This window comes from Podarcis pityusensis, assembly GCF_964106645.2.
Source record: "Podarcis pityusensis genome assembly, chromosome: 14".
NCBI classification, from domain to species: domain Eukaryota; kingdom Metazoa; phylum Chordata; class Lepidosauria; order Squamata; family Lacertidae; genus Podarcis; species Podarcis pityusensis.
The window spans coordinates 11,415,156-11,442,470 of NC_138039.1; the positions used below are offsets into that span (position 1 = coordinate 11,415,156).

Here is a 27,315-nt window from a genome sequence, read left to right on the forward strand (position 1 = left end):
CAGAGCGAGAGGCGGCCACGGCGCGCTCCCTTTGCCCGGCTCTCCCACGCCCCCTCCCTCCTCGCAGCTTACCCGGCTCAGCCTTTTAAGAGCGCGCGAGCAGCTTCGCCGGCGCAATCCTAGTTTTGCTGTCTCTTGTGACGAGTTGCTGCTGGGCGTTGCAAGCTTTCTCCCGCTCCGCACTTTCTTCCCCTGCGAAGAAAAGTGCTTCCCCACGCGGAGAGACGCTCGCTGGGCGCTTCCCGACGGCAAGCCGTTTGGAAACCCCCACCGCAGGAGCTTTCCCCGGGTCTGGCAGCCTCTTCCCCGCAACCCCATGCTGAGCCGGTCCCTCCCGCAGTAAGTTAGCGCCCCCCACCCCCCCCCACCCCACCGGCCGGCATGCTGCTGCCTGTCTTAGCGGGGCTGGCTTTCTCCGCGTGGGGGGCAGCGGGCGCCCAGGAGAGCCCCCCGGGGAGCCGCTTCGTGTGCACCTCGCTGCCTCTGGACGCCGCCAACCCGGGCTGCCCGCTGCCCCCCATCCCCATGCAAGGGGGCGGGCTGCCCCCCGAGGAGGAGCTGAAGGCCACCGTGCTGCAGCTGCGGGAGACGATCCTGCAGCAGAAGGAGACCATCGGGAACCAGAGGGAGGCCATCCGCGAGCTGACCGCCAAGCTCGGCCGCTGCGAGACCCCCGACGGCAAAGCGGGCACGTGGAGGAAGGAGTTCGGCAAAGGCAAGGACACCATGGGCGACTTGCCCCGCGACCCCGCCAAGATCATCGACCAGCTCAGCCGCACCATGCAGACGCTCAAGGATCGCCTGGAGAACCTGGAGGTGAGGACGGGGGAACGCGGGCGGAGCTGTCCGCGGTGCTGAAAGTTAGCCGCCGACTTCGCCAAGCAGGGACGGCAGCCAGTTGGCGGTAATGGATAGCGGGGAGGGCTCTGTGCCGAGCGGGAGCTGTCTGTGGTGCTGCAATTTGGCCTCTGGTCCTGGGAAAAGAGCGCACCCCGTTGGGGGTGATTGACAGGTGGTAGCTAGGTGCGGGGTGGGAGCTGTTTGTGGTGCTTCCATCTCTTTTTGGAAAAGAGAGTGGCATCCTTGTGGGTGACTGATGCCAGGTAGCTTGTGTTTGGTTTGAAGGTGAGAAAGTCACTTTGCCTTTGAAACTTGACTCTTAGGGAGTCCTAATAGGGATAAAACAACCTTTTGTGTGTTCAGGATGCTGAAAATTGGCTACTGGTGTGGAAAGGAGGCAAGCTAGACTTATGCTGCAATCCTAAAAGTTAGCCTTACTAGGGAGCAAGCACTTCAGGGCATACTGGAATTTACTTTTTTAAAGTAGGCATTGCATTGTAAGTATCATTGAGTTCAGCTCTAACCCTTCTTCCACAGCGTTGAAGGTGATATGTATATAGGAACATGGGAAGCTGCCCTATACTGAGGTAGACCATTAGTCTAGCTAGTTCAGTCTGCCTGCACTGACTGGCAGTGGCTTTCCAGGGTTTCACAAGGAGGGAGTCTCTCTCAGACCTGTCTGGAGAAGCTGGAAATTGTGCATGCAAAACAGATGCTCTTTCACTTTGCTACTGCTTGTCTTCATGCCTCCCGCTTTCTTTATCCCTGTGTGACAGGCATAGGCTGAAATACATTAACTGGCCCCAAGGTCATCCACAAAGCCTTGGGGCTGAGATTTGAACCCAAATCTCCTCAATCTATACCCCAGATTCTATCCACTATACTATACTAGCATGATGGCTAAATGGAGCCTCCATGTGTAGGGGGACTGTACCTCTGAATACCAGTTGCTGAAGGAGGCAACAGCTGAGCACAGCAGCAGCCCTTTTGCCCTGTTTGCAGGCTTGCCAGAGACGGCTGGTTGGCCAGTGCAAAATGTTGAGCTTGATCCAGCAGTGCTATTCTTATACTGCTGCATAAATAACCTACACATTCTTCTGAGTAGTTGTAGTGTCGAGGAACAGGATTTGATATTATCCCCCATCAAGAAGTGCCCAGATCCCATTATAGCAGCTTTGCAACCTTCATTTTCTTAAAAATAGTCTATTGCTGTCCATATCTAAAGAATTGTGTGAAACATCTTCATTCCTAGTCTATGCCTCTGGTCCATTCTACAGTATGGTGCTGTTCCAAGTTCAAATACTAGGTCATTTTTGGGGGAAGAACTCCATATTTGTGCCCGCCTGTCTTCTTTTTTGCCATTTTCTTAGCCATTCAACATTTGTAACCTATAGTTTCATATTCTAGGCAGCTGAAGGTGCATCTCTCCTTAGGGGATTGTTGTCACCCGCTAAATATATACGTCGTAGATTATCAGGGGAGCAATTAGTGAAGTTTCAACCTTCTGGGACACTGCAATAAACAGGCTTCATTTCCCAGAAACTCTTAGTCATCGTCTCATCTTTAATGGGATTCTTTTTAAAAAGAAAGGCTGCTCAGGTTTTATGTAAATCACTTTCTTGAACTTCTCTTTTATAAAAGGGGAACTTTATTATCACATTAAGCAGAGAAGCTATACTTTAATCCAGGCATAAGAGGGAGAATATGAAGGGGAAGAGAGATCTGGAATTGGTCATTTTATTAGAAATCCAAAGAAATAAAATATTCACCAGCTCCTGACAAGGCGATGCTTGTTCTGAGCCCTGGTGCAGATTTTGTGAAAATTGATTGCAACAAGTACAAACTACAGAACTGGTGTTTATGAGGTGCTGTTCTATGTGTGTTTACCAATAAAATGGATTGAGAGGAGATTTGTGGGTTTTATTTCCCTGCCCTGGTGCTTTTCATTTCTTTTTCTTAATCTCAACCTCGGCTAAGAACATAGTTGCTTAAGAGGTTGCAGTGTAACGTTGACATCCTAGATAATGTGTCCTTGGCATATGGTGCCATGTAAGAACATGAGGGTTTTTATTTTGTTTTAAGTGTTAAGTGCCGGTCCATCTTCTCAACAGTTTAACTATACAACCCGCTACAAAGACAATTGGAATGAATGAGACAGTACTTTAGATATTATTATTTTTATTATTAGATAGATTATTTTAGATATTATTTTTCAGCCCAGTGGTCACTGATGCTTAAATATTAATGCAGGGTATATCTCCTCTCCCAATCCAGCTGTCATTTTGAAGGACATGGTTGAAAGCTTTTTGTAATCAATGCAGAATTCGGTGTTTGAAGCAGCTCTTACATTTGCTTGAAGTGCTGTCAATGTATAATGAGGAAGTCTCATAGTAATCAAATATCAAGGATACAGCTGTTAAGGACAAGTTTTCCCCCTTCCTCTTTGGAAAGGAACATTATCAGTAAGGTGCAGCACCTTTGGAAATGCTAGATGCTTTGTTTGATTACCTGTGGGACACAGTGAGGCAACCTGTGGCCCAGAAGTCACAGGTATCCCCCTGTTTCATTTCATTTCTTCTTCTTGACTATGACATTGAATAAACATAAGGATGGATGAACTCAGTAACATCAGGCCTATAAAAATGTAAATAAAATGGCTAGCAGCAATGCTTTTATTGCACAGTTCAAAGGCACCCTCATGAACGCTCCAGTAAAAGGATTCAAAGAGTTAGCCATTCAGTGACGATTTACACAAATTTATCCGCATTCCCCAAAATCACATGTCTAGATTGGCGTGAGATCTCTGTCGCATGCGCCATAAGCATTTAACAATTGTTCATGCAAAGAAATTTTAAAGCTGGCAGCTAATGCCCCTGTGGAAGCTATTGCATGCCACCAAAGTCACACATTCCCCCCCAAACATACCTGCATAGAAGTGACGTCACTTTCTGTAGAATGGAGCTGCTTAAGAGTTATCAACTGTCCATTTGTAAGTAAAAAAGTTGACTTCTGGTCATAACTGAAAGTGTTGGTTTGACCCAGTGGTAGCCAATATGATGCCCTCCATTCGAAATTAGCCAGGCGCTGGGCGCATTTTGTACCTGGCTATCAGCCACTTGCAACCACGTGAAGATGTTTGGGGCACCAGGACTGCACCTGATGTCTCTACTCTCTGGAGGTGCGTGCCTGGGGATCCTTGGATCTCGCCTGTTTGCACACACTAGCAACACAGCCTGTAGAAGTCAATCCATTATATTTTATTTGCGCAATCGGAATGAATTTTAGGAGCCAAAAAGTTGTTTTGAAAAATATGATTTTCAAACCATCTGGCCCCAAAATGGCAACTAGGCATTCTGTTTTAGTGAATGTAACCCAGGTTTAAGGAGCCAATTGGCTCCTAGATTATATATCTGAGTTTTTAACATTGCCTCCAGATGTCTCCAGCTTCCAGCAGCTGCAGCCAGCATGGAGACCTCTATACTTCCAGAAGTCCTTTTCCCACAGCTGATCTCCGTATTGATTGCTGAATTGCTCTTGTAGGGCATGAAGCCAGGTCATTTCTAGCATTGCTCCATCTTTGCAGGGTATCGTTGACTTGCCAAGACCCTCCATTTCTGCTTTCCTAAAAGAAGGCTAAAACTTTGTTTATTCCAGCAACCCTCTACAGTTGTTAGAATGAGATCTGTAAGGTCTGGCTGTTGGGGATTGTGTGGACTGCTTTAATTCATTGTTTTGCAATGCCTGTTTTATTTATGACATAGCTCATCTCCCCACCCTCACTGCTAGTTTTTTTTAAAAGGAAATGTATTTTTCAAACGTGAACTATTACTGCATTATAAATTGGAATTTAAAATAAGGCTGTGTTCCTAATCATGCTTATTTGAATATTAACAGTGTTGTATCCAATGCTATTCCTACTCATAGTAGACTCCTTGAAATTAATGGGAATTACTCCCTTGGGATACTGTTAATCAGCTATTAGATGAATTGAATCCTGCTGCTCTCTTCCTTCTTGCCCTGAAAGGCTGATCTGTGGAAATCCAGCTTTTTAAAGAGAGGGTGGTTTACCGGGTTCTGCATATACATCCCCGGCTGTTAGATCACAGAGGAGAAATGTACACACGTCTCCCATCTGCACACATGGTTTCCCATACAGTGAGATATATGAACTCAGAAGCTCAATTTTTGCTGCATATGCTTGACTTCCAGCTGCCCTGGGGCATATGAGAAGATAATATAGTATTAGTATCTCATTAAGTTTAATGAATGAGAATTGTGGCGTTTTGTTTTGTTTCCCCCTTGTCCCCTCTCCTTTATAGCATCAGCTCCGAGCGAACGTGTCCTATACAGCCCTGCCTCACGATCTCCGAGAGATGCTTCAGAGGAGGCTGGGAGATTTAGAGCGCCAGCTTTTAAGCAAAGTGGCAGACCTGGAGAATGAGAAATCCCTGCTTCATAATGAGACTTCCACCCATCGGCAAAGGACAGAGGCAGCACTGAACGCACTTCTTGAAAGGGTTTCTGAACTAGAAAGAGGTAATGATGATGCCTAATTTACATCCTCCTTTGTATATTCCGGCGTGGGTTTATTTTTGTTTGACTTGTTGACTCAGCAGGAGCTCAGATGTCCTGCAACACTCCAGTCCTGTGTATTGATTTAGGGTGCAGTGATGCCTGGAGCAACTTGTATTTCTGGTAGTGGATGGGGACAGGCGTTACTGCATTGGTCTGAATCTAAGCTGAATAAATAAATAACAGAATAAGGGCATCCTGAGTGCAGACTTATACACACATTTGGATGATGGATGTGCAGTACCTCCACTGTAGTTGGCTACTGTTAGAACCAGGTCCAGATTTAGGTTTGATGAGGCCCTAAGCTACTGAAGGTAATGGGGCCCTTTATATGTCCAGCTGTCCTTTGTCAACAACAAATTGTCTCTGTTTTTCGTGTTGAATATATGCTGTATGGTAATTTATGGACCTAATAGGCATCTAAAGCCATTTGCACATGTTGCCATGCAACCAATCTATGCAGAATGTAGGCACCCTATATATAGAAATGAGCAAACTAGTGATATTTTAGGGAGCAGGCTAGCAGGCGGGGCCCATTACTTGCATCATAGGAGCCTACACGACACAAAACACTGTTGCTGTATGTAGGTTTTGTTTTATTTGTTTTTTGTCTTATATTTTGGAAATGTACATCCAGTTCCCCCCCTTTTAATTCTTTTGGGGGGCCCCAAGCGAGTGGGGCCCTAAGCTATAGCTTGTTTAGCTTATACGTAAATCCAGCACTGGTTAGAACAGGATGCTGGGTTAGTTGGCCAATGGCCTGATCAGATAGGGCTTTTCTTATACAGTGGTACCTTGGGTTACATACGCTTCAGGTTACAGACTCCGCTAACCCAGAAATAGTACCTCGGGTTAAGAACTTTACTTCAGGATGAGAACAGAAATCGTGCTCCTGTGGTGCGGCAGCAGTGGGAGGCCCCATTAGCTAAAGTGGTGCTTCAGGTTAAGAACAGTTTTAGGTTAAGAACGGACCTCCGGAACGAATTAAGTACTTAACCCGATGTACCACTATATTCCTATGTTTATGTAGCACCCCCTCTTGTTCAGTGCAGAATCTGCAATGCAGGATGCAGCTGGTGTATTCCTGACGGATGGTTGTACAGCCCCTCCTTAAAACACACCCAGTGAAGGAGAGCCCACCACCTCCTGCTGTCAAAAAGCTCTGGCTATTAGGAAGCATCTCCTGATGTTCGGCTTAAACCTGCTTCCTTCCCTGCAATTGACAACTACCACTTGGTTCTAGCCCTGCTCTCCAGATCAACAGATAAGAAGCCTGTTCCATCTTTGCATGGCGGTCCTGTAGCTATTTGGAGGCTACTGCCATGTCTCCATCACTACATGGAATCCATTCTCACGATCTCAAAGGGATGATGTCGAGCAAGGAAGAAGTGGCTTCAATCCTGCACGATCCATTTCTGGCAATGGAATTCCTGCGGTCCCCCAGCACACTTTTCATTTGCAAAGCAAGAAGAGGCCTTGTGGATCCATCTAGTCCAGCATTTCTCAAACTTGGATCCCCAGCTGTTGTTGGACTACAGCTCCCACCATCCCTGGCCCTGCTAGCTAGGGATTATGGGAGTTGTAGTCCAACAACAGCTGGGGACCCAAGTTTGAGAACTGCTGGGTGTAATGGTGGTGGCTGGTGGCTGGTGCTGAGGTCAGGCTGAGGTAGACTGGGCATTGTCCCATTCACCGTAAGTGGACCAGCTTCCATTGTTTAAGAGTCTGTTTCCCATAGTGGCCAACCAGATACCTCCAAGGAAACCCAAAATCAGGGCATGAGGACAATAGCCCTCTGCCATTTTGGCTCCCCAGCAGGTGGTATTCAGTGGTTTACAGTCTCTGAACCTGGAGAGTGCATATAAATATCATGACTAATAGCCACTGGTAGACCTCTCCTCCTCCATGAATTTGTCTAATTCCCTTTCAGAGCCATATCAGCAGGTGGCCATCACCACCATCCTGTAGCAATGAGTTCCATAAGCTATAGCACAAGTCTGTCCATGTAATGCACAGAAGCAAGTCCCATTGGATTCAGCAGGGCTTATTGTTTGCAGCATTGCAGTCTAACTTTAAGTGTTGTGTGAAGGAGTACTGCATTTTGTTTGTCCTGAACCTCCTATCAGTTAGTTTAATTGGTAGACAGAGGAAGAGAGAGGTACTTACCCTACCTGTAAAGACGTCTTCTTTGCCTTTGAGCAAGCTGTGAAATGAGACAAACTTCCCTTTTCTTTTTTGCTTTTAATTAATTGCTGAATGTCACTTCTGTTCACTCCACAGACCTTGGGGCAAGCATGTCCTGTCTCAAATGCACAACCTTTACCGTGGATTACTCCTGGAGCCACTGGGGGACACTCTTAATCCTAATCATTTAATCAGATCCTTAGATTTAATTACTGGGAAACAGCACGCTTGGCTAGAGTTTGTGTATTTAAATTTCAAGCACACATGGCAAGGGAGGAATAACACGAAACTGTCTGCATAATCATTTTTCCTTTCCCTTTTCCCCTGTTTTTACAGATCAAGAGTGTGTGAATTGTTTAAATATAGATTCACTTTAAATGATATTTATAGTACTAAGCAAGTCTGGATCAAGGCTTGTTCAGGCAAATTAATGATTGCACCTCCGAATTGTGCCAACGGATGCATTTTGTGAAGGTTAAGCCCCAGCCTTTGCAGGAGCCAGGTTGCACATATCTGGGCATGCCATTACTCTTATGGGGAAAGGGTGCAAACATTCCTTAAAATAAATCTCCAGACCACATAAGCACCTCTGGTTTCTCTTTTTTGTTGTTCGTTATTGTTGTTGAACAAAAGCAGGCGAATCTTAATTTTGGGTCACTTAGTTTTTTTGCCATGATGCGCTAGTTACAGGGATGTTTTGGAGATATAGGAAGTCTAGTGATAGGAAGAGAGAAGGCTGCTGTGCGCCTGTTCTGCTTTGCAACCTTCCCAAATGCTAATCAATGCTTCCCTAAAGGCCAGGCGAAGTCCCACCACCTTCGCAGGCATGTTTCGCGAGGACATGAGACAGAGCCTTCTTGGTGGCTGCTCCCAGATTGTGGAACTCCCTTCCACAAGAGGCTAGGCTGGCCCCCTCTGTGCTTCCCTTTCACTGGTAGACAAAATATTTGTTTGCTCAGACAGGTCTTTAGCCACTAACTGGCTGTTTTGTTAGGGTCTTCTATGGCTGGATATTCTACTTTGTGTGTGTGTGTGTGTGTGTGTGTGTGTGTGTGTGTGTGCCTTTCAATGTTTTTAAGAGTTTGCAGTGCTCTTTTTTAATACAGTGGTACCTTGGTTTATGACCATAATCCGTTCCGGAGGTCCGTTCGTAAACCAAAACAGGTCATCAATGGGGTCTCCAAAAAAACAGGTCGTAATCCAAAAAAATATATCACAAACTGGGATGTGCGCTTCCGGGTTTGAATTGGTCGTAATCCAAAATGGTCGTAAACTAGGCTGTTCGCAAACCAAGGTACCACTGTATGGTTACTTACTAGTTTTTTTAAAAAAGAAATATTGACACTTGTTGTGTGTTTTAAAACACTGATTGTATTTGTTTGAATTCAAGCTGTGTCCTCCCACTGGAAGAAATGTAAATCAGACAAATAAATTTGGTTGGCAACCGAGGGAATAGAATGCTGGAATAGATGGATGGGCCTTTTGTGAGACTCGGCTCAGCTCCTCTTATAGTCTTGGGGAACGGGAGACATCTTCTCAGGATGAAGTCCCAAACACACACTGTTGGAAATGAGTGTCTGTGGAATGAAAAAAGACTCAACTCTTGAGACTGAAATTAGATGTGGCGGCAACTGACTAATGTGGTTCAGCCTGGTTCTGTCTTATATTTGGTCCCAAGGTATGGTCTGATGACCTGTCAGTCCCACAACCTTGCTGAAGCTAAGCAGGTCTGGTCTGATGGGTGATCACTTGGAAACCAAATGTGTGTTGGCTTGGATTCCAATACAGTGTGTTTCTTTGTGTGTGCAAGGTTCCATTGTAAGAGCAAACGGGACAATATCTAAGGTAGGCCAGGGATTTGGATTGTATCTCCAGGTTGTATAAAGCAGGCACCCCCAAACTTGGCCCTCCAGATGTTTTAGGACTACAACTCCCATCATCCCTAGCTAAACAGGACTAGCAGTCAGGGATGATGGGAATTGTAGTCCCAAAACATCTGGAGGGCCAAGTTTGGGGATGCCTGTTATAAAACAAGTGAGGGGAACCTTTTGCCCTTTTGCCCCCATATGAACCAGCCCAGACTCTGTAGCCTTCAGCAGAGCCCCTTTTCCATGTGCCCCCCGAGGGAGGGACAGAGGGTGGCCACACACAAAATGACTTTTTAAGTGGTGCTCCATCCCATTTCTGGAATGCTTTCATCCGGAAGATGTACCTGGTACCATCATTGTCCATCTTTAGGCACCAAGACTTACTTTGCTTAGGCCTTTGGTAATTAAGTTGTGACCTATCGTAGTGGTCATATTTTAGTATACTTATTAAAATGTCCTTATAAAATGTATTTTGTAGTGCTCATTGTTTTAATTTTTTTTCTGGTTTTAAAACATTTTTAGGTGCTGTGTTTTGTCAAATAGCTTTTAGCCTTTTTTTGTATGAGCAACTGATAAATGCAATAAATGATAATTATACATTGCATATAATTGCAATGGTTAATATTTACATTGCATTATATTTAAATACTCCACCTTTGCTCTGCAAAGCTTAAGTCATTATACATGGTTCTTTCCCACTTGCCCCATTTATCCTCACAACAATCTTGTTAGGTAGGCTAGCTTGGAAGATGGTAGCTGGACCATTGGTCATGGTGGCTGAGGCTGATGGGAACTGGAGTCCAGCCACATCTGGAGTTCTGCAGGCTCTCTATTTCTGTACACAGGAGGTCCTCCTGTGTAACTGCAGCTCCCATCATCTATGACCATTGGCCATGGTGACGGGGACTCATGGGAACCGGAGTCCATCACCATCTGGAGAGTCATGGATTTCCCATGCCTTCTTAAACCTCTAAATCACACTGATATGGGTGCAGGACCAGCGTTGAACCTGAGTAAACATGTTTGGAATCAGGCTGAAAGATGGACACGTTGATAAAAAATTAACAGAACCTTTCATCCAAGGTGAAAGGCAGCATGGAATGAAAATGTTCATCTTCTCCCCAGGGGCAGGTGCTGTTCACAGATGGGTTTTAACCTCTTAATAGGGTGGCGATGCATTCATACAAAGAGATTCTAGAGGCAAACAGGCTGCTGCAGAACTTGGTACCAAATACAGTTAAAGGGAAAATGAGTCTGAGAAAGCTTCAGGATCACTGCTGCAAATCAAATCCCCAGGTCTTTAAAAGCAGTCAAAAGCTATTTTAAAAAAGCTGACCTGCTAGATTTCTTTAAAAGCAAACTATTTGGGACAGGTAGTGTCGAGATCTGCCGGAAATTGCCACATGCAGTCTTGATGTAAGTTACCTATATCCTCAGTGTAAAAAACACATTTACGGTGAAGTCTGCTCCATAGAAATCAAAGGCTTTGTGTTCTGTTTCATTGCAAATGAATGTGCTTGCCAATTTCTTTCATATTATATATATATATATATATATATATATGCCACACAGAGGAAGGAAGGAATAAAACGCATAGTGATTTTTTTAAATTAAAAAGAAGGCAGCCATTCATTGGTAAGCACAGAATCAGAACGTCTAATTAAATGTGTAAATTAAAAGATACCACACACATACTCTGCAGAGGGTCTTGGGTTCAATCCCCAGTATTTCTAATTAAAAGGAGCAAGCTCCCTGAGACCTTAGGGGCCACTGCCAGTCAGAGTATGTAACACCCAGTTAGATGAATAAAATTGTCAGAACTGGTACAAGGCAGCTTCCTATATTTCTAATCCTGACCCAGACAGCCTACAGTATGCGATGTTTGCTTTAGGGACTCGGGCAAGGAATATCTTTTCAGCACCTGTGGCATGACACCCAATAATCTCCAGAGGAGATTGCAGTAAATGCTGCTGTCCACCAGAAGCTGCTCTCTGGGTGAGATTGAGACATTGTGTTAGCTTCCTGGCAGGTAGGTTGCTGTTGCTTACCCAGGAGGGACGGAGGCAAGGCAGTGGAGAGGTTGCTACAGTGCAAACGCACTTGCAGGAGTGCTAGATTGGCTCTGCTGTTGTGTTTGCACTGCATCAACCTCCCCACTGACTCACCCACCCCTCTTCTGGGGAGCTAGCATGGTGCCCCTGCCCCACTCAACAAGGCTATTCTGTGATACCGGCTATCTATTTTCAGATAGACATGTGGAACTCACAACAAAATATTACACTTTACAGCATGGGTAGGCAAATTAAGGCCCGGGGCCCAGATCTGGCCCAGTCGCCTTCTAAATCCGGCCTGCGGATGGTCCGGGAATCAGCGTGTTTTTACATGAATAGAATGTGTCCTTTTATTTAAAATGCATCTCTGGGTTATTTGTGGGGCCTGCCTAGTATTTTTACATGAGTAGAATGTGTGCTTTTATTTAAAATGCATCTCTGGGTTATTTGTGGGGCATAGGAATTCGTTCATTCCCCCCCCCAAAAAAAAAATAGTGTGGCCCCCCACAAGGTATGAGGGAGAGTGAACCGGACCCCTGCTGAACAAGTTTGCTGACCCCTGCTTTACAGTACAGTGGTATCTCTGGTTACGTACTTAATTCATTCTGGAGGTCCGTTCTTAACCTGAAAATGTTCTTAACCTGAGGTACCACTTTAGCTAATGGGGCCTCCCGCTGCTGCTGCGCCGTCGCTGTGCGATTTTGGTTCTCATCCTGAAGCAAAGTTCTTAACCCGAGGTACTATTTCTGGGTTAGCGGAGTCTGTAACTTGAAGCGTATGTAACCGGAAGCGTATGTAACCTGAGGTACTACTGTATTGGTCACCCAGCCATGCTTTTTTCAAGGTTACTCCATTCCATTCCTATTCCTGCCCAATCTCCCAGTCAGTTAGCATTCCATGCCTACTGAGCATGCTCAGTCCTTACTGGGCTTCCATAGAGCTTTCCTTTCCCTAAATATTTGTTATACTTTCGTTGTATGGGTTGGCTTCCCCACCTAAAAATTTGTTGTACTTCTGCAAATCTTGGGGTTCTCCCAAGACTGCTGATACCTCCCTCTTGTGTGTGGGTGATGCTGTTTTGGCTTCATAAGCAACAGTCCTCACAGCTTGATAGGTTCAGCACAGTTTCTTAACCAAACTGGAATAAGTGGGTTTTCACAGTCCCTTTAAAATACAGCACTTCTTCTTGTTGTTAATCCTGTTATTAATTTATATAAATCTTATTGCCGGAAAAAGGCTTCTTAAACAGTGTTCAAGTACAAAAAGCAATTCCACAAGCATTAAAGTATAAATATCCACAATCAAAATACACAATAAAATGATCCCATTCAAACTTTAAAATACAGGGGGCACCACTGAAAAGGCACTTTCTCCCGTCACACATGTCATGAAGATCCATAAAATAGATATATTTTATGTTTTAATTTTAGATGCTTAATGTTTCAGGAAAAACTTTCTACACAGGGATGAAGAAAGCATGCTTCTTAGTTTGCTTTCAGAGCTCTTGAGTTACTTTTATGCAAAATTGATTGATTGATTGATTGATTGATTGATTGATAAACCAGGTAAAACCTGTGCAATGAATCAGCTTCTTCATTTGAGTGACCTCCCTGCAATTTACATGGGTAACCTTGTATCCTTTGGGATATGGCTGTAGGTACCAGCGCCTTCAAATCACCGGATGAATTTAAAGTCTCCCTCCCTCTCCGCACCAACTACTTGTATGGGAAGATCAAGAAGACGTTGCCTGAGCTGTATGCCTTCACTGTGTGCTTGTGGCTGAAGTCGAGTGCCTCTCCAGGAATAGGGACACCCTTCTCCTACGCTGTCCCTGGGCAAGCTAATGAAGTGGTGCTGATCGAGTGGGGGAACAACCCCATTGAGCTGCTCATTAATGACAAGGTGAGGAAAGACTTGCCTTGCAGTGAACCAGTGTGGTGTAGTGGTTGAGAGCGGTGGACTCGTAATCTGGTGAACCGGGTTCGCTTCCCCGCTCCTCCGCATGCAGCTGCTGGGTGACCTTGGGCTAGTCACACTTCTTTGAAGTCTCTCAGCCTCACTCACCTCACAGAGTGTTTGTTGTGGGGGAGAAAGGGAAAGGAGAATGTTAGCCGCTTTGAGACTCCTTAGGGTAGTGATAAAGCGGGATATCAAATCCAAACTCCTCTTCTTCTTCCTTTTGAGAATCCCGTTTCTTTCCATCAGCCAAGGCAGGAAAAAAAAAAAAGAATTCCCGCTGTGCAATAGTGAAATGTTCGAGGATTAAGCTCTGCTGCACTCTAAGATGTAGCAGAGTTTTATCCTGCCCTGCTAAAATAGAAGGGCAATTCTTCATTCTGTCTGGAGGGTCAATGCATTTGAGCCCCACTCTTGTTAAAACCTAAACATTAGGAAGAACTTCCTGACAGTAAGAGCTGTTCGACAGTGGAATTTGCTGCCAAGGAGTGTGGTGGAGTCTCCTTCTTTGGAGGTCTTTAAGCAGAGGCTTGACAACCATATGTCAGGAGTGCTCTGATGGTGTTTCCTGCTTGGCAGGGGGTTGGACTCGATGGCCCTTGTGGTCTCTTCCAACTCTATGATTCTATGAAAACCAAAAACAGGCATATGAAGTGTCTTGGCACTTGGCCCCTGGGACGGTAATTCTGTGCACACCTGCTCCCTAGCAAGTCCCATTGAACTGAATGGGACTTGGTTCCAAGTAGAGATGAGCTAACCGCTTTCTCGTTTTTTACCCAATCTTAAGTTCTCCACACCTTTACATCAGTTTGCATAAAATAAAAATCCTCATGGAAATTCATTAGCATTTTAGTGCAAATATCTCCTGATAAGAACATTATTTGTATGCAATTTTGCCTAATGCACACATTTATGCAAAGCAAATTCTGCTAATATAGCACGTTATTTTCACCAATGTACTTGGGGTACCCATTACTTGTCTGCAGAACTGCACTGCAAAGAAAGGTGAATTTTGAAAGATGGCTGTGTTTCATTCTGCATATTGTTTTGCAAAGTGAAGATTTGGGAGGCCGCATGACGTTTACTTGCTTGCAAAGGGAAGGATGAGGCTCCCAGACTTGACCTGCTGCAAGTTCGCCCAGTTGATTGATCAGGTCGTAAAGATGCAGTTCTTGAATTACTTTGCCGGTAGAAGCTCCTTTCACCAGAATGCGGCTTGTTGGCTTGGCCGCTTTAAAATTAGACTGTAAGTCACGTAACAATTAATCAAGTCAGCAACTGACCTATTACAAATGTGGTCAAAATAAGGCTCTGTCAGAAGGAGAAATTTGTTTGTGTGTAGCTGGGGAGAGGAGAAAAGGCCTGTTGTTCTGTGCAGATGCATTGTGGTAGTCTCATAAACATCGAATCCCTGGGAGCGTTATAAGAGGTTGCTAAGAGACATGTGCATCATTCGGAATTTGCCACAGTTCATAATATATGCACACAGGGCTTCATCAGCACCCAGGTACAAAAATCAATTCTACTAGGCAATTCTAAAGGAAAATGTATTTAAGCCTGTTCAGGGGATACTGCTGTTACCACTGGGGAGCTACAATGATTCCAGATAGATAGAAGGAATCGTAGAATCGTTGGAAGGGACCCCAAGCGTCATCTAGTCCACCCCCCTGCAATGCAAGAATCTCAGCTAAAGTATCCACCATCCAACCTCTGCTTAAAAATCTCGGAGGAAGCAGAGTCCAAAACCTCCCAGGGAAGTCTGTTCCACTAGCAAACAGCTCTTACTGCCAGAAAGTTCTTCCTGATGTTTGGTTGGAATCTCCAACTAAATACAGTGGTACCTCAGGTTAAGAACTTAATTCGTTCTGGAGGTCCGTTCTTAACCTGAAACCGTTCTTAACCTGAGGTACCACTTCAGCTAATGGGGCCTCCCGCCGCTGTGCCGCCCCCACCACGCCGCCCCCACCACCATTTCTGTTCTCATCCTGAAGCAAAGTTCTTAACATGAGGTACTATTTCTGGGTTAGCGAAGTCTGTAACCTGAAGCGTCTGTAACCCAAGGTACCACTGTATTTACGGAACCAAGGACAAGAGTTTTTGTGACAGACTGTATGTCAGGCCTTTTCGCTTTCCAACACAAAATAGCTGAGAAGATTACAGTGGTACCTCCGGTTACAGACACTTCAGGTTACACAAGCTTCAGGTTACAGACTCCGCTAACCCAGAAATAGTACCTCGGGTTAAGAACTTTGCTTCAGGATGAGAACAGAAATCACGTGGTGGTGGCTGCAGCAGGAGGCCCCATTAGCTAAAGTGGTACCTCAGGTTAAGAACAGTTTCAGGTTAAGAATGGACCTCCAGAACGAATTAAGTTCTTAACCTGAGGTACCACTGTATTTCTTCATCAGACCAACAGCTCATCTAGTCTAGCATTGTGTTCCCACTGCAGCCAGTAGATGCCTATGGGAAACCTACAAGCGGGATTGACCACAACAGCACTCCCATCCACTCATGATCCCCAGCATTCAGTGGCCTAGGAATCTGCGTTACACTTCGTCAGACCATTGGCCTATCTAGCTCAGTATTGCCTACACAGACTGGCAGCAGCTCTCCAGGGTTTCAGGTGGGGCAATTCCCCCAGCCCTACCCGGAGAAGCCATTAGGGATTGAACCTGGGACCTTCTGCCACTGAGCTGTGGCTTTTCTGCTTCTGATACTGCAAGTAGCGCATAGCCAACATGACCAGTAGCTATGGCAGACTTCTCTATGAATGTGGCTAATTCCCCTTTAAAGCTTTCCTAGTTGGTGCCCCTTGGCTGCAGCTTTTGCGGGAGAATTCCATAGCTGGGCTATGTGCTGTGTGAAGAAGCACTTTATTTTCCCTGCCCCGAATCTTCCAACACTCAGCTTTATGGGATGACCCCGATCAGTATTGATCCAGAGCAGAACTCCAATGTATGGTTAGCAGAGTAAAAACTTAAAACACATTGCAGGATCCAGCAGAGCTTTACTGCTACTGAAGGCAAAGGAGTATAATGGTCACAAATCCCATACATTCAGGACTGGCACTGTCCATAAGAAATCCAGTTGCAGCAGATTTAACTTAAACTTACTTACAATAAGTCTAAACCTTAACACTAAGCATACAGTCATACCTCATGTTACGTCCGCTTCATGTTACGTTCTTTCAGGTTACATCCCGCGGCGACCCGGAAGTACTGGAAAGGGTTACTTCCGGGTTTCGCCGCTTGCGCATGCGCAGAAGCGCAAAATGACGTCACACGCATGCGCAGAAGCAGCGAATCGCAACCCGCGCGTGTGCAGACGCGCCGCTGTGGGTTGCGCTCTTTTCATGTTGCGATCGGGCCTCCGGAACAGATCCTGTTCACAACCAGAGGTACCACTGTACTATGTACAGAACACCACACCAGAAGGAAAAGAGACAGAAAGAGAACGTGAAACCCCGGCTCCTTCTGGCCTTACTTTTATAGTCAGCATGACCTTGACAAAAAGAGATAAAACAACCAGTTTAAACCAGGTGTACTCAGCTTCTCTGAAGGAATAATGCAAACATTATGAACCTTCTGCTTGTTTCTTTCACACAGAGAAGAACCCTTGCAGAACCCTTTTGAATTAATTAGAACAGGAAAGACCTCTACGTGTCAGATCAATACTTTCTGCACTAAGAAATGCAAACTGACGGCAGGATTGTTGGGGAGGATGCACCTCCTTCCGCCCCCCCCCAGCCCCCCCATTGAGAACTCTGCAGTGTGTTAGTGTCCAATCTTCACAACTCTTCTCCTTTAGTATTTGGGTTTCCTGAGGACTAGGCTCTTGCCGCTCAGCAAACAGGTCCAATGGATGCTGTTACACTTTGGGATAAGCAGGGCAGAAGGCAGGGAAGCCAGCAACAGGAGGTGACAGAGTCAATGACTCATTCTAGTTTTGTCCCCATCTTCCTCCCTGCTGAATTCTACAGTTCAGCTTGATCCTGCCGCTTAGCATCTGTCTGTCCTCGCTGATTGGACACATGTAGGATTTGCCAAGCTTCGCCGTAAAATACGAAGCGAGATTCCAGTATAATCCGCAGCAAAATCCTGTTGGCTGTAAAATGGGAAAGTCCAGAGATTGCAAGCCATGTTCCTGCCCTAGCCAACCTTACCGTCTGTCCTTTGTGGAGTGCTTCAGCCACTGACTGGCTCAGGATCAGTGTGGTCTGTGCCAATGGCGGCTGGTGCCCATTGGGACTCCCAGGGAGGAAGGCAAAGAGGCCAATGGTGGGTAGAGTCAGTGACTGGCAGAACCAATTCATTCTAGTTTGTCCCCGTCTTCCTCCTCACTTCTACAAGGGGCAACGCTGAGACTAAAGAGGAGGGAGCTGACAGGCAGGGCCTCCGCTGGGATTGGGTGCAGGTGAGAAGGCAGGCAAGCGAGGATTGGCTGAAGACAGGCTGAGGTTGGTGATGCAACATGCCATTCACCCACACAGACCAGCCTCCCCTGGACAGGCCTGCACCCTTTGGGCGTAACACTCCGGACATCCACAATAACCTTTATTATCTTCAACAGGTCGCCCAGCTCCCGCTCTTCATTAGCGATGGAAAATGGCACCACATCTGTGTGACGTGGACCACGAGGGACGGAATGTGGGAAGCTTTCCAGGATGGAGAGAAGCTTGGGACGGGGGATAATTTAGCTCCTTGGCACCCCATTAAGCCAGGAGGGGTTCTGATCCTTGGTCAGGAACAGGTAAGCCATGCAAGGTGCTTATTTCCCTCCTTTTCCTCCTTCCAAGAAATTAAAACAACAGGAAATTGTCATCTCCATTCCTTTCCCAGAGCTATAGTTCCCAGAGTATTTCAACAATCAGTCAGTCTTCAAAAGGGTATTTGAGAGTTTTAGCTCTGTGAGGGGAATAGAAGGCCTCATAACAACTCTCATCGCCCTTAAGAAACTACAGTTCCCAGAATCCTTTGGGAGAAGCCATGATTGTTTAAAGTGGTATGATATGGTTTGAACGTGACCTGAGAGGTACCTGCAGATATCCTTTTTTATTGTGCATTCATGGAGTTGTATCCAATATTAGTCTTGCTCAGTGTAGATTAATTGAAACCAATGGGCATGGCTAATTTAGACCTATTGGTTTTCAATGGGTTTACTCTGAGTAAAGTATCATTGGGTGCAACCCATGATGGTATTGGGGTGGTTATACACAATCTCACTTTCAAAATTCTTTGCACCTATAAAAGCTTTGGGGCAGACACACTGCTTCATCACCCATCAGTGTGTGTCCTGCAACTTCCTGCTGGAATCCAGTAACTTTTTATACCACAAATGCCCCGGGGTGTGTTTTGGTTCTGCTTTTGTTGCTCTGTAGTGCAAGAGTGCCCTTCTGTGTGGCAATAATGCAGAAGCATTGCATGATAACGAATAAAGCAGAATGGTGTGACCGGTATAAATCGTAGAACTGTAGAGCTGGAAGGTACCCTGAGGATCATCTAGTCCAACCCCCTGCAATGCAGGAATATGCAGCTGTCCTATATGGGGATCGAACCTGCAACCTTGCCATTATCAGCACCAAGTTCTAACCAACTGAGCTATCCAGGCAGTAATGCACTGTTATTGCTTTAATGACATGTTGCAGAAGACTGCACCTGTCTTTAAAAAAACACAGGAGTTCAACTAAGTCCTATGCACAAAAAGTGTTTTAAAATACAGGTTCTGCCCACAATCTTGCAAATCCAACTATGGGAGAGACCAATATAGAAGGGGAAAGAAACATCCCGAAAGGGTGTGATTTTCATCTGCAGAAAGTCAGAGGGTAGGTGGGGAAGGGAGGGAGGAAGAACATGTAGGGAGCTGCCCCATACTGTGTCAGATCATTGGGCCATCTAGCTCAGAATTGTCTACACTGACTGGCAGCAGCTCTCTGCCTTCCCAGCCTGACCTAGAGATGTCAGTGATTGAAACAGGGACTTCCTGCATGCAAAGGCAGATGCCATACCATTGATCTGTGGCCCTGGAGACTCTCCTTCCTCTTTTCCTGCTGGTTATCTTTCTATAGTCTAGCATCTTGCTTCCCACACTTGTCAGGCAAATGTTTCTGGGCATCCCATAAGCAGTGCACAACAGCGGTATCCCTTTGTGACGTTGCTGCCCAGCAACTGCAACTCATTTGCATGCTGCCTCCGAACACAAAGGAACATGATCCGTCTTGTTATTTCCGGCCTGCTTTTTGAAGCCCATACCCTGGGGCAGCTTACAACAAATCAATAAAACACCACATTAAAATTTGAAATTCAAAAGCATCTCCCGAGCTTTAAAATAGCTTTAGTAGAGAAAAGTTATTAAAACACTGCACCATGGTTCATTCAACAAGGTGTTTGGGGCCTGCCTGAAGGCCAATGAGGAGGGACCAAACCTGGGGATGGTATTCTAGGAATGCAGGGCCACCACAGGAAAGGCCCTCTTCTTCATCTTCTACAGGGAAAATCCATAGCTCATGGGTAGAGCCATCTGCATTGTATGCAGAAAGTTGCCGGTTCAAATCCCTAGTGTCACCAGGAAGAGACCCCTGTCTGAAATCCCAGGGAACAGCTGCCAGTCAGTGTAGGCAGTATGGGCTCAGTATAAGGCAGCTTCCCATGTTTCTGGGGTTAATTCTCCTCTACCTCTTCCCCTCCTCCTGCTAATGTAAAAAAAGCCTAACACATAAAAAGCCTAACACATCTCTGACATATTGTTGGCCATACCGTATTTCTTTATTACGTGTGTATTTTACCTTTCCACCAGGAAGGTGTCATGGTTACAAAGCAATATTTTACCCAACGTGGGGCTTGAACCCACAACCCTGATATTAAGAGTCTCATGCTCTACTGACTGAGCTATGGAGGGCCTCACATATGAGTACATCAGTCTCAGTATGTTGCAGATGGCAACATCACACATGCGGCGCACAAATAAAAGATTCATGGTTGTAGCTGAACACAGTGAATAAACCATCCTGCACATTCCTGAGCTCACCATCCCTTGCAAGGGTGCTGATTCCATTGTAGTAATAAAGCTCATTGCATCACTATTCAACTCAATAGAGGGGCACTTCTACATAGGAAAATCTGCAATAAACAATTTATGTTTATTGGGGTGCAGTCCCCCTCCAAAAGGCTGTGTTGCATTCTTAGGGTCCCTTAGGGTCCCTTTCAACTCTACAATTCTATGATTCTACGTGTGACCTAAGGATCAACTGGAGGAGATATTAGAAGTAAGAAACCAGAGTCCCTCAAGATGTTGCTGGACTACAACTCCCATCATCCTTGACCATACTAGCTGATGGGAGTTGGAGTCCAACAATACATGGAAGGGGCTGATGGGAGTTGGAGTCCAACAATACATGGAAGGCCACAGGTCCCCCCACTCTTGGTATTTAGGATTTGCATGCAGATGGCCCTAAATTCAATTCCTAGCATCTCCAAGTAAGTCTGAGAAAGGCTCCTGCAGTTCTTCTACCACCAGTCAAATAGTCCATACTGATCTAGATGCACCAGTGGCTTGACATGACACGGAACAGCTTCCTAATCGAGAAAACCAGGCCCGCAGCTTTCTGCCTACGCAGAAGTAAGCTGCACTGGTTTCTTTTTCCCCTCATTTTTGCAAACGTAAAGATACTGATTTAGCCATCTTTTTAAAGGATGGTCTTGAACTAATCCAAGCTTTGGTTTTCATTCACTTTAAGGACACTGTTGGAGGAAGGTTTGATGCAACTCAAGCTTTCGTTGGGGAGATGAGCCAGTTCAATATATGGGACAGAGTCTTGAAGCCTGAAGACATCATGAATATTGCTAACTGCTCCACCAACATGCCGGGCAACATCATCCCCTGGGTTGACAACAATGTGGATGTGTTTGGAGGTGCAGCGAAATGGCCCGTAGAGACGTGCGAAGAGCGTTTGCTCGATTTATAGCCATGACCATAACCCATTGAAGTGCCCCGTTTTTCTTAAGACAATCTCTCGTGAGGTCTGACGCGCTGATGCCCCTATCCGCTTCCTTTCATTAGCGTTAATTTTAATTACCCCTTAGTAAACTCACTGCCAGGGTACCAATGAGAGGCACAGTTCTCCACAAGTGCTTGCATCAGCCTCCCTTAATTAAACGGGAGGTGGCGTACAAGACAAGGGTTCCCAAACTGGTCTGCAGGCCACCAGTGGTCCATGAGCTTCATTCAGGTGGTCCATGACATGTCTGCAATAACACCATTAAAAATCACACAGCATCTAGCTCAGTGCACTGCAATTGCTAGAGCAGGCAGAAAAATCCTTATGTGGTTCACCAGGACCCTCAGCAATTTTCAGATGGTCCATTGGGGGAGGGAGAAGTTTGGGAAGCACCTGTACACTGTTATGCCCTCAACCTGTCCATCTTTGATTCTGCTCAGCGGAGCTCCCGCAGAAGAGGTTCGTGGCCAATTCTGTCTGTTACCTGCATGGGTTCCTGGCACGAATTTCCAAAACCATCAAGCTCTCAGACTTGAGCAGTAGATAGTGCCATGGATCCACGTCCAAAGCTTACTTCTGCCCCTCTGGCAGAAACCCCATGTCCCGTGCAAATACTTTGTCCCTGCTTAATGACAGAATGCGTCCCCTCCTAACAGCACATGGTGTCAAATAAAGCACAAACGTTGTAGGGGTTAAGTGTAAGGACTTACATGCAATTTGGTCATCGCAATAGATTCATGCTGTTTCCCACTGAACCTGTAATGCCCAGCCCTGTGTTTACAGCCAAATGGAGGAATTGGGAGCACTTGTTGGGCTGAAGTGAAGAATGGGAAAGGGGAGGTTCCTTAAAGCAGGGGTGAATTACTTCCTGTGGCCCTCTAGGTTTCTCTAAATGGCCCTATGGAAATAGCACAAGGCCCTGTCTTTCCTTTTTCGTGCCCACTTCAGGCTGTAGGCAGAGTCCTAAATTTCTGGAGGATCCCGTCATGTGAGAATGAAACTGTGTCATGGAGAAAAAGGCTATCAATGGCTACTAGCCACAATGGTTGTATTGTCCACCACTGTCATAGATGCAGGATGCCTCTGAATGTCGGTCGTTGGGGGACCCCAAATGGGGGGAGAGAGGTTGCACTCAGGTCCTATTTTGAGGCTTCTTGTAATCTGGTTTGCCACCGTGGGAAGAGGATGCTGGACTAGATGGGCCAGTGGCTCTGCTTATGCTAATAGAAATCCAGCTTATCAGGATTATGGGTTTTTGTTGATCTCCCTTTCACTTTAGATTTCCACATGCAAATTGTTGTTGGTTTTTTTTAAACACTAGCAGTATTCAAACATGTGGCATATGCAGCCTGCAGTCTGAAGTGGTCTGTAGCACAAGGGCAATATGATATTCTGTTTCTGCACTTCTGAATCATCTCAAGGAAGGGGTAAAATTAAATGTGTCTATTGCCCTGGTTTAATGGAACTGGGACTGGGACTTTGATGCATAAGCTGCCCTGTCAACAGGTTTCCCTGTTCTTTTCCAATGGAAGAAGCAGACCTGTGAGCTCATCCTACCTTTACGCCAGGTGTCCTCCTTTGTGACTAGGGATGGGGGAAGAGATTTGATTCCATTTGCATTTAAAGGGGAGCCAAGCTAATTCACACTTTCAGAAACGATCTACAAATTGAAACACAGCCGTCCTTTGAAATCCACTCTTCTCTGAATTTTGCAGTGAAATTCTCCAGCCAAGTACGAAAATGCATTTGCTAGGGTAAAGTATGCATTAAAATATTCATATCACTGAAAACAATATTTAAATGCATTATATTAGGGGGGATTGTTTTGCAAAAACATGTCTGTTGCACATAGTTGCATGTAAACATGTATATTAAGAGGAATGTGGTGGATTTTCATGAGGACTTTTTTAAAAAATGCAAAGTGCTGTGGAAAATATGGATAACTTTAAGATCGGAAGTGAGAGGCTGTAAGAGAACCAGAATTCTGCAGCAGTTCGTGAAATTGTGTGTGTGGTTTTTTTTTAATGCTCATGAAAATTCATCAGCATTTTAGTGCAAAATTCTCCCAATAATCACATTTTTGTATGCAGTTTTGATTAATGTGCACATTTTTTGCAAGCAATTCCTCCTAATAAAATGCATTTTGAATGTATTTGTTTTTGTGCACACTTTCCCCTAATATATGCATTTTTGTAAACGTTGGTTGGAGAACCCTCTTGCAACATTCGAATAGCTGCAAATTTCAAAGGACGGCTGGGTTTGAGTTATATTGTTTGGGAAGTGCGAATTTAATAGATTTGGCTTCAGATGAAAACTGAATTGGATTTCTCCACCATCCCTGGTTAGAAGTAAATCCAAATATGGCTATGACAGGTTGTGAATCTTGAGGCACATTGCAGTCCTCCTTTCACGCTTCCCCTTCAGAGCATATCATTTGCAGTTGTTCTAAAGTCCTTAGGCAATAGTTAGGATCTCTAAGTAAACCCATCACAGAGAGAGCCCAAAGCTTTGCTAGTAGGATCCTGACCTCCCCTTTCCTCAGACTCCAGCCCCTGTGTTTTGGTAGCCCTTCCTTTAAATAAAAAAAGCACTTTTTAAACGCTATGGTAACTTTGTCTTAATATTGCATCATTCAGACCCTTAAAAAGCAAAAGATATGCACTATTTACATTGCAAAAAGTGTTGCTGTACAGCAACACCTTTCTTGGTTTTGTTCTTGTGTGTGTTTGTGATGTGGTACAATGTATAGGAGTCAGTTTTGCGGCATGCCATTTCACTCCAGCCTCGCGGGAAAGTGTTAGCAGCACCATCTACCCTGGATCTACTCCTGAGTAAGCCCCTCTGAAATGAACCTTGGAAGGTGGTGGACTCTCCTTCCTTGGAGGTTTTTAAGCAGAGGCTGGATGGACATCTTCAAGGATGCTGCAGCAGAGGATTTTGTGCATCGGACAGGGGGTTGGATAAGATTACTTTTGAGGGTCCCTCCCCCCCCCCAATCTCCAATTTTGTGAATGGGAGTTGTGCCAAGAACTTGGTGGTGCCCTTCCGCCCATTCATTTCAGTGGAGGCTTGTGCAGGACAGCTGTTCAAATGGATTGTGCCATGTGTTTTTATTTGTTCATTTTATCTGACCAAATTTATATACTGCTTGATTGTAAATAGGACTTTACGAAAAACAAAACATAAAAGTTGTCACTTTAGCAATTTTGATGGCGTTCAGTTTAGCCAGCAAGGGATCTGACCAAGGTCTCTCTCTCTCTCTCTCTCTCTCTCTCTCTCTCTCTTTCTTTCTTTCTTGTATCCACTACTAGTCCTAGGCTGTGTACACACTATACAGTACCTTTAAAGCTCATTCAAAGCACATTTCTCACTACCGCAAAGAATTCTGGGTGCTGTAGTTTGTTAAGGGTTGCTGGGAATCGTAACACTCTGAAGGATAAACTACATTGCCCAGAATTCTTTGAGGGGATAAATGTGTGTATGCAGCCCTACACGGTATAGACCTGTTGAAAACAATGGATGTGACAAACCCAGGCTCATTAATTTTAATGGGTGTAACCCTGTCTTCCTTTCCTCCAGGGCAGTTCAGTTGTTGCTGGGGCTAAGGTTTTCTGATTGTATTCACGTCCTTCGTTGGCTGATGAATGTACTGGAAGTCATTTACATGGGTATTTGCTGGGTATTTACGTGGAAGTGAACCCAGGCCTTCCTTCGTTCCTGATCTGTCATGCTCGCATCACAGAGTAGCATGCACAGAGATTCTGAACAGGGTTGCCAACTGACCGGAAGAAAGTGATCTGGGCTGCTCTTGTGCCTTGCACAGCAGCTTGCACTGCATAAGAGGAAGCTTTTCGCAGCATGGGTCTGGCTGTTAATCAGAAGGTTGGTGGTTTGAACCCACCCAGGGATGGTTGTGAACAGGATTCCTGCATCGCAGGGGGTCAGACTAGATGACCCTTGGGGTCCCATCAAACTGTTTGAGTGTGTGATCGTCTCTACTAAGGCCTCCATGTCAAACTGCTGTTGGAGGTGCTTCTGCAGAGAGCTTGTCTGGAAACCCTGCCAGGTTTTTTTTTGACCAAGTGCATGTGAGTTGGAATTCCCACTGGGTGACATGGGGGAAATCCCACCTCTCATGCACATTGCTCCCTTAATTCTCTGCTTTGGGGCTTCCCAAAGGCATCCAGCTAGGCTCTTGGGGAAGCAGCGTGTGCTGGATTCCTTGGACCCTTGTTCCGAGTCAGCAGAGCTCTTCCTGTGTCCTGAACAGTTGGCAACCTTATTCCTGAGGCTAAGTTCCCAGAGATGCTGCTTGCCCATTTATTAGCCCCAAGACACCTTGATTCAATTGATAGGGGAGGCCTCTGGCTATTGGGAAACCATGTGTCCTACCTTTACAGAGGGTGGTCCTCTGTTTGAAGGCGTCTTCTATTTGAAGGTCTGTCTGGTCCAAAGATAAAAAGCCTAAGAGAGAAGAACAGAAGGGATTTTGAAGTTGGCCATCCTCAGTTAGCACAGAGGGAGCAGATGTCTTAACCCCACCATGTTGAGATGTATTATATTTTTATTCAGATTATAGTTAATTATTTCTAAATTCTGTCTGGACACTGGAATTAACTTATGCAAATATGTGTCCTCCTTGTCCTTTTCTTTTTGGCGATACCCTACACCTCAGTAAGGACCCTTGATCTTTATTAGGTACTGACTCTTAGCCATACTTAACCTTCTGGGTATTTTTTATTTCTTTATTTCCTTTTAAAATAGCTACCCAAGAGAATTCCCAAAGGGGATTGTACTTTTGCTTTGCCTTTCATAAGCATGTGCCAAAGTTAAGGATGTTGTTTTAGTCCCCACCCACCCCCGCACTTGCAAAGAAACATTGGCTCTTCACTGAGCACTTCACCTGCAAGTCCCATTGAAATGAATGGGCACGGTAGTGCTTCAGTAGATGCCTCCCATTCATTCCAATGGGAGTTGTGCAGGAGGACTTCCTGTCTGCAGGGATGGGGAGCCTGCTGTCCTCTATATGCTGTTGGACTCCCAGTTCCCATCAGCCCCAGCCAACGTGGCCAAGGGATTATGGGAGCTGTAGTTCAACAAAAACCCGAAGGGCCATAGGTTCCATATCCCTCTTGGACAATGTTTATTATTTTCTTTATCTCTCCCAATTAAAAAACTGTTATTATTTTTAAAGAAATATCTCCTGTGATGGTCCTTTGTGCTTTACAAAAAATAAAAATCAGCTGTGCTGCTTTTTAGTTCTTGTTCGCTATCATGATATCTGTAAGCACTGAACTGTCTTTAAATGTGTGTGTTTTTTTTTAAAAAAAGCAAATGTGTTCTTTTCCCAATACCTTGTAGATGTGGCTCCCCTCCCCTTTTTTTTTTGCATTTGGTGACTGTTTGGCTTGCATCACTAAGAGTACTTACATGACATATCGGGGCAGGGCGGGGGGGGGGGAAAGAAAGCTGATAACCTTTTCTGATTTTAGGGGGATTTTAAAGGGAGGGGAAGGAAGGGAATTTATATATTTTAAAAATCATATATTATTTTTCAAATGTTTGGATTGTATGGAGCTCTCGTGTAGTGACTGTATCATTTGTAGGAGAAAGTTACATATTTCCATTAATACGTAGTACAATGTTCTTTTCTTTTTTTAAAAAAAGAGGAAATTAAAAACTTGCACTGTAAATTTAAAATGTCTTGGTGCTTTTGTGAAATGCTGATTCCACTGCCACGAGGTTCGCATGTTGGTTTTTCACTCATCTCCAATCTTACCTTTGCAAATGGGGAAGATTGAGAACATGACCTAGTCACATAAATGCACCTAAGCCCTCCTTCTTTCAAAAC

General features: G+C 45.1%; 1 protein-coding gene across 1 annotated transcript; it reads left to right on the forward strand.

Annotated features, from left to right (window-relative positions):
• The first annotated feature begins 87 nt into the window (after positions 1-87).
• On the forward strand, positions 88-26,784 carry NPTX2 (neuronal pentraxin 2). The gene is made up of 5 exons (XM_080981155.1): positions 88-816; positions 5,160-5,376; positions 13,173-13,417; positions 18,041-18,220; positions 21,204-26,784. Exons 1-5 carry the CDS (start codon positions 382-384, stop codon positions 21,429-21,431), a joined length of 1,305 nt encoding a protein of 434 aa, XP_080837281.1. The 5' UTR covers positions 88-381; the 3' UTR covers positions 21,432-26,784.
• Positions 26,785-27,315: the final 531 nt, after the last annotated feature.

Bases quoted from the DNA above. Each gene is read 5' to 3' on its own strand.
- NPTX2 (XM_080981155.1), top strand. From the start codon at position 382: ATGCTGCTGCCTGTCTTAGCGGGGCTGGCTTTCTCCGCGTGGGGGGCA. The intron at 5,377-13,172 runs GTAATGATGATG...ATATGGCTGTAG, and splicing joins GGTTTCTGAACTAGAAAGAG to GTACCAGCGCCTTCAAATCA. The intron at 18,221-21,203 runs GTAAGCCATGCA...ATTCACTTTAAG, and splicing joins TGATCCTTGGTCAGGAACAG to GACACTGTTGGAGGAAGGTT.